The sequence below is a fragment of the Mirounga leonina genome, unplaced genomic scaffold (genome assembly GCF_011800145.1).
Source record: "Mirounga leonina isolate KUSES-001 unplaced genomic scaffold, KU_Mleo_1.0 Mir_150, whole genome shotgun sequence".
NCBI lineage: Eukaryota > Metazoa > Chordata > Mammalia > Carnivora > Phocidae > Mirounga > Mirounga leonina.
In genome coordinates, this window is record NW_023270374.1 from 20,852,602 (window position 1) to 20,859,279 (window position 6,678).

A 6,678-nucleotide genomic window follows, 5' to 3' on the forward strand; every position below is an offset into this window, starting at 1 on the left:
CTCCACCAAAAATGATTAGAACTAATCCCCAAATTTGGTAGTTACAGCATACAAAATCAACATACAGAAATCAGGTGGGCTTCTATTCACTGACAAATTATCTTTAAGAGAAATAAAACGATCCCATTTGCAATAGCATAAAAAATACTAAGGAATAAATTTAACCAGGGAGGTGAGAGACCTGTGCACTTAAAACTACAAGACTCTGATGACAGAAATTGAAGAAGAAACAAATAAATGGCAAGATATTCCGTGCTTATGAACGGGAAGAATTAACATTGTTAAAGGGTCCATCCTACCCAAAGCCATTTATGGATTCAGTGCAATCCGTATCAAAATTCCAATGTTATTTTTCACAGAAATAGAAAAGATCATCCTAAAATTTGTATGGAACCACAAAAGATCCCGAATAGCCAAAGCCATCCTGAGAAGGATATATATAAGGGGAACACTAACATTTTTGTTAGCAACTTTTCTTCAAGTCTAAGATTAGTTAATAATAAAAAGTTAGAATTATAAAAGAAGGGAAAGAACAATGATGTTTCATAAAGTTAACAGTCTGGCATGGGAGACAAGGTCTCCTTGGGGGTGTGTGTGTGTGTGTGTGTCCACCTAGGCACACGCGGGTGCTGGGTTCCGTGGTCTCCTTGGGTGTGTGTGTGTGTGTGTGTGTGTGTGTGTCCACCTAGGCACATGCGGGTGCTGGGTTCCGTGTCTGGCATGGGAGACAAGGTCTCCTTGGGGTGTGTGTGTGTGTGTGTGTGTGTGTGTGTGTGTGTGTGTTTCCACCTAGGCACACGCGGGTGCTGGGTTCCGTGGCTCCCGGACCTACCTGAAGGCAGAGCCTGGGGTGGGGACTCAGTGGGGCGGGGCGTCATTCCCGCTACAACGGCTCCGCCCCATGGGAGTGTTCGCGTCGGCACCGGCACTCGGGGTTCCCCCTGCCAAAGGCTCGGGCGCTGCTGGGAAGGGGACACCTGTCCCGCTGGGATTCTGCTTTCAGTCATCCTCCCGTTTGCTGCCCGGCATGGGCCTCTGCTTGGCGCCCGCAATGCTGCTGCTGTTGCTGGGTGAGTGGCCACCTCCTCCCCGAGACCCCTCAACACTGGCCTCTTTGTCCGATCTTCAGGGACAGAGAGAGGGGGCAAGAGGATGATCTGGAAAAAACCAGAACCACAATAAGGGGCACAGGCATGAGACCTGTATATGGGGTGTGCCGGCACCCGGGGCAGCCCTGCAGCGTGCCGTGCAGCCCGCCACTCCCCACCCCGAAGTCCCGTCTTTGTACCCCAGTCCCAGAAACTTCCTTTTTCCTATTGGGTCCCCTCTCCCACCTCTCTTACCCTTCCCTCAGCCCCTCCTCTCCATCTTCAGTCTTGGAGCTTCACACTCGTTCCCTGGTGCCACGCATCTGCTGTTCCAACAGCTTGGCTTCCCCTTCCCCAGCTGGGGCATCGTGGAATGCGGGGGGGTGTCACTTTACTGGGTGGAGCGGGGTGGGGAGAATGGAATCTGACAAAGGTGTAAGGCACACGAGATACTGGAGCTGAGACGTGCTGTTTGGAGGGTAAAGATGAGGCAAGGGTACTCCTGGCAGAGGGACACCCGTAAGCAAAGGAGCAGAGGTGGGACCAAGACCTCAGGCGACACTAAGTGCTACTGCTGTGTGGCTGAAGCCCGGGCTCGTGAGGGGCTTGGCTGCGACAGAGGGCAGAGTTTGTCTGCTCCTGGGGTCCTGGAGGGAAGGGGAGGGGAGGGGAGGACACAGGAAGGGAGGGCTCCCCCCTCTCCTGTCTACCCTCCCCACATACTTACTCATCCTAAGCCCTTGGTATCTATTCATCCTGCCTGCAGCCACAGCGAGAGAATCACCGTGGCTCCCGCCAATCCTATCCGTGGATCCTGAAAGAGGGGGCCAGGGCCAGATGGGGACCCTGCTCCCAGACCTGAGGCAGGAGCCGCCTCCCTCCACACACCCAGTGAGAAGGATGTGGGGCCAGGCTGGAAAACTTCCCCAAGACTGTGGTGTTCCCAGGGGCTGAGAGCCCCGAGAGGGGCGGGGGTAGCCTGGTTTTGGTGACCCAGGTCCTAGGAGGGGGCTGCCAGATCCCAGCAGAGTGCTGCCTATCATGGACTCTTGGGCCTTGTGGCTCAGGACAGAGCCCTGTGGCCTGACGGGAGGGACTTCTCTGGAGTCCACACCCTGACAGCCAGGTCTAAATGGGCCCTCCAGTGCCCAGAGCGCCTTCAGGGAATCCCTCTTTTGCCTGGCTGGAGGAGAGCGGAGGGGTCAGGGGAAGCCAGAGTCCAGATGGGGCAGCACGGGAGATGCACGAGAACGGAGCATCAGAAGGGACTGGAAGGGCAAGACGCCCGCGGTAAGGGGCAGAAGGAGGCGCACGAAAAGGTCTGGAAGGAGGGAGACCCAGAAACCAATAGATTCACTCAAAGGGTGTCTTTGGGGAAGGGAGGAGAAGAAAGGAAGAAAGCTCAGGTGTCCCAGCGTGTCCTCAACGCCGTTTCTGATAAATGTCCATTAGCCAAGTCCCCAGAAGCCTTGCTCTGCTTCCCGCGTCAGGTGGGGCCTGTGAGAGTGGCAGGAGCCCCGCGGACCCCCTCTTTGAATGGGTCTGGTCGTTCTGCGGAAGGAGTGGTGCCTGGGGAGGATGAGCTTCAGCGTCTGGGGGAGGCCGGGCCGAGTCTTGGTGCGCCCCTTCCACCCGTGACGCGTAGCAGGACTCCCCAGAGCCGGCGGCCGCCCATCCGCGCGACAGAGGGCCGGTGAGCGCCAGTCGGTCACGCCTTCGAGCCACACTCTGCGCTCCGCGGGCTCCGCGCGCCCCGCATCTTCGGAGGGCGAAGCGCACTGGTGGGGCTCGCGGAGAACTGCAGCTGCCCACCCCTCCACCAGGGTCACCCAGCTCGGCCGCACGGAACCGATGCTTGGACGCGGCCGAGGCGTGCACGGCGGACGCGCGGTGCCAACGGCTGCGCACCGAATACGTGGCTCAGTGCCTGGGTCGGGCCGCGTCCGGGGGCTGCCCCCGCGCCCGCTGCCGCCGCGCCCTGCGCCGCTTCTTCGCCCGCGGGCCGCCCGCGCTCACCCACGCGCTGCTCTTCTGCCCGTGCGTCAACGCCGCGTGCGCCGAGCGCCGGCGCCAGACCTTCGTGCCCGCCTGCGCCTTCGCGGGGCCCGGCCCGGCGCCGCCCTCCTGCCTCGCACCCTTAGACGCCTGCGAGCACAGCCGGATCTGCCGGTGCGGGGGGCGGGGGGGGCTACGTGGGATGGGGCGGAGGCGGGGCGGGGCTGGGTCGCAGGTGCGCACCGCCGTGGGAGCCGCGGGGCGGGGACTGGGCGGGGCCGGGCGGGGCCTCCCGCTCACCGCCCTCCGGTCGCGCCGCGCAGGCCCCGCCTCCTGGCCTTCCAGGCCTCCTGCGCGCCCGCCGCCAGCGCCCCCGACGGCTGCCTGCAGGATCAGGGCCCCCGCTGCCTGCGCGCCTACGCGGGCCTCGTGGGTACGCACTGCCGGGATCCGGGCGCGGGCTGGGGCTCTCCCGGGGCTGCCTCCGCCTGGGTGGGCCGATTACCCAGCCGTCGGCGTCCCCGCAGGCACCGCGGTCACTCCCAACTATGTGGACAACGCGAGCGCGCGTGTGGCGCCGTGGTGCGACTGCGGAGCCAGCGGAAACCGGCGTGAGGAGTGCGAAGCCTTCCGGGGACTCTTCACCAGGAACCGCTGCTTGGGTGAGGGGCCCGGGCGGGGCGGCGCTGACCGCCCCTTCCCAGGTTCAGGCTGGCGGCACCTTATTTTAGCGGTGAGGAAACAGGTTGTTTGCGGCAGCCACGCGGGTGCACACCCCCTCTGCTGTCGACCTGCCCCTCGAGACATCCGCGCCCAGTTCTCTCCGGAGACCAGGTCACAGATCAAAGTAGGATCTTCGCGATGTCTAGGCTGGTGACCCTGCGGGCGGGCGGGCGGGCGGGTGGGGGGCAGTCAACACAAGTTTCCGAGTTCCTGGAATGCAACTAGGCGAAATTCTAGATCGCCACTTCTGAGGTGCTCCCACCCCCAGGGCACTCCCAACGTCCCCATTGATGATCTTGCCTTTTGGGTCTGAATAAACTGGGTGGCCTGTGAAGTCCATTCTGCCACTTAGCAGCCCAGAGTTAGTCAACTCCTCGAAGCTTTTTTGTGCCCATCTGTAGTATGGGGCTGCTAATCGGCACCCTTCCCTGTGAGGGTGACAGTTTGTAAGGGACTAGTGGCACAGATGTCCCTATTTTGTTATTCCTTGTCATGCACCTTCCATTCCAGAAGCCAGTCCTTGCAGATGTCCTATCCTCCTGCCCCGCCGCAGGATGCCAGAGGTCTCTGTTTGTCCCCGAGGAGCTGGGCCTTGTGCTGGGGTTTCCCAGCGTAGCCCACCCTGGACCCCTTCCTCCTTAGATGGTGCCATACAGGCCTTCGATGCTGGGTGGCCTCCAATCCTGCAGGACCGGCCAGATGTCCACCAGGACCCTGAGCACAGCCTCCTGCAAGTAGGTGTAAGGAGGGGATGGTGAGCTGGCAGCCCCTTGCACTGGCTCCTTCCACACACTTCCATTCCAGGTGGGCCTCGATGAAGGCATGAGTGGCCTGGGATGGAGGTGGTGGAGGCAGAGAGCAGAGCCCAGCTTCTGCCTCAAGTCCACATTCTGCTCCCACCCCCAAGGTGTCCTCCGCAGATGGGCTCCTGGTTGGGAGCTCCCTGCTCTCCATGCTCCCTGTCCTGGCTCTGCAGCCCCTGCTCTGACTAGGACAGCTGACCTTGGACAACACCACTGTCCCATCCTGCCTGGGGTACAGGGCCCCATCTGCACCCTACTGCCCCACTGAAAATGGGCTGGCTTGCCTCCCAAGCTGGTCCCAGTGCTCTTGCCCTGCTGCCCTTTTTAGGTCTGGACACCCTGTGTGCCTGTCCCCTCGAGTGAGGGATGTGGGTTGAGGGCCTGATGCAAAGCCCATAGTTTCCCTTTCAGTGGGTTTCTTGGTTGTAGGTCCCTCTCTCCACTGACCTTCGAACAGTTGGGTTCTCCCACAGGGTAGGGATGGGACGGGGTCACCTGTGTAGCTGAGGCTCGCTGGGGCCCCAGATCACCTAGAAGTCAGAAACCATCCAAATTCCCAGAATTTTAAGAGCTTTTACCAGCTTCCCCAAATAGAACATGCCCTAAGGAGTACATCTGAATAGACTTCAGGTAAAACTGTTTTGGACGCTGCAGGCTTTCATGGCACCCTCCCAGGGAGGTACCGCCGGTCATGATAGCCACCTAGGCCCCACTGACTAATGTTGGTAAGGTTCTTCCCAACCATGATCCGCTGCTTGGTGGGCACCACCTGGAGTGAGGATTCAGTCCCCTGTGTTGCACTGGTCACATGACCATCTTTCCTATGGGTTAACCTAGCACTACGAATGGCGTTCCTAGCTCAATAAACCCACATGCACTGAGACTGGCCTTGCTTTCATGTGATCTGTCCTGGGAGCCTGGAGACCAGGTCAGCCACAGGGGGGTATGCTTCTGCTGTCCTGTGTGACCTCAGATGGTCTCAGAACCAACCTGGGCTACCTCTGCTCACCTGCGAGGCCAAACTGAATCAACTGTTAGATCCTGGTGGTAGAGATTTCTGTTGCTTTGTCTTCTTTGCTAGTACTCAGATTCAAAAACTATGCTTCCCAGCCTCCCTTGCAGCCAGGAGGTGGTTATGGGGCACAGTCCTGGTCATAAGTGGAAGTCACAGGTGAGGCTTCCAGGAGAGTTCTTGAAACAGGAGAAGACTTGTTGACTGGACCCTTCAGCCTTTAGCCTCCTCTCCCTTCTTCTTGCCCAGAACTTGGTGGCCATGTCTGGGGACATGGGTGCCATTTTGAAAATGGAGCCACGTGACATTGTGGACCCACTGTCCCAGCCTCCATCTGCCTCCCTCTAGACTCTTCATTATATGAGAAAAATAATACCTTTAGTTTGTTTAAGCCTGTTTCTCCACAGACATCTGTCATTTGCAGCCAAACATAGTCTCTGATTGTCTCACTGCCACTTCTGGGGGGCCAGGGAGCCCCGGGATCACTTAGGAGACCCCCTCCTCAGTGTGCACAGAGCCCAGCCCTGACAGACACTTTAGAGTGATGGTCATTTTGTTGTTGTTGTTGTTTTATATCCACATATTCTGCCTGCTTCTGTCCATGGGGAGAGTCGAATTCTTTCCTGGAGTCTAGGGAAATGTGTCCTGTTTTCACAAGCACTTGTGTGTGGCCGGTGTGGACCCGCGCGTGCCGGGGGCGTTTTGTTCATGTGCAGGTCTGCGAAGGTGTTCGGGAGGAGAAGGCAGAGCAGTGGCGGCCGAGTACGAAGTCTTCTGCCCGCTTCCTTCTTTCTCAAGAGCTTGGAGACCCTGATGAGGGAAGGGTTACAGAGTCTCCAGGCCGCTGCTTCTCAAAGTGGGTTGAGGCTTGTCAGGGGCCACGAAAGCGATGGAAGGGCACGTTGTTGGCGCCTTGCTCAGAGACTTCTCTGGACCAAGCTGCTGGGGACGTTGGGTGCTAACCCCGCTCCCAGCTTCCCCCGCTCTAGAAGAAATGCCTGTAAAGATACCCTTTGCTCCCTGAGGTAGCCTGCAGCCATGCGGCCGAGTGGCAATT

The 6,678-nt window shown here is 59.1% G+C and overlaps 1 protein-coding gene across 1 annotated transcript; it reads left to right on the top strand.

The window, feature by feature from the left end:
• Nucleotides 1-1,027: 1,027 nt before the first annotated feature.
• Nucleotides 1,028-6,086, top strand: GFRA4 (GDNF family receptor alpha 4). Its single transcript, XM_035006524.1, has 6 exons — nt 1,028-1,070; nt 2,747-3,257; nt 3,407-3,516; nt 3,611-3,745; nt 4,449-4,540; nt 4,714-6,086. Exons 1-6 carry the CDS (start codon nt 1,028-1,030, stop codon nt 4,792-4,794), a joined length of 972 nt encoding a protein of 323 aa, XP_034862415.1. The 3' UTR covers nt 4,795-6,086.
• Nucleotides 6,087-6,678: the final 592 nt, after the last annotated feature.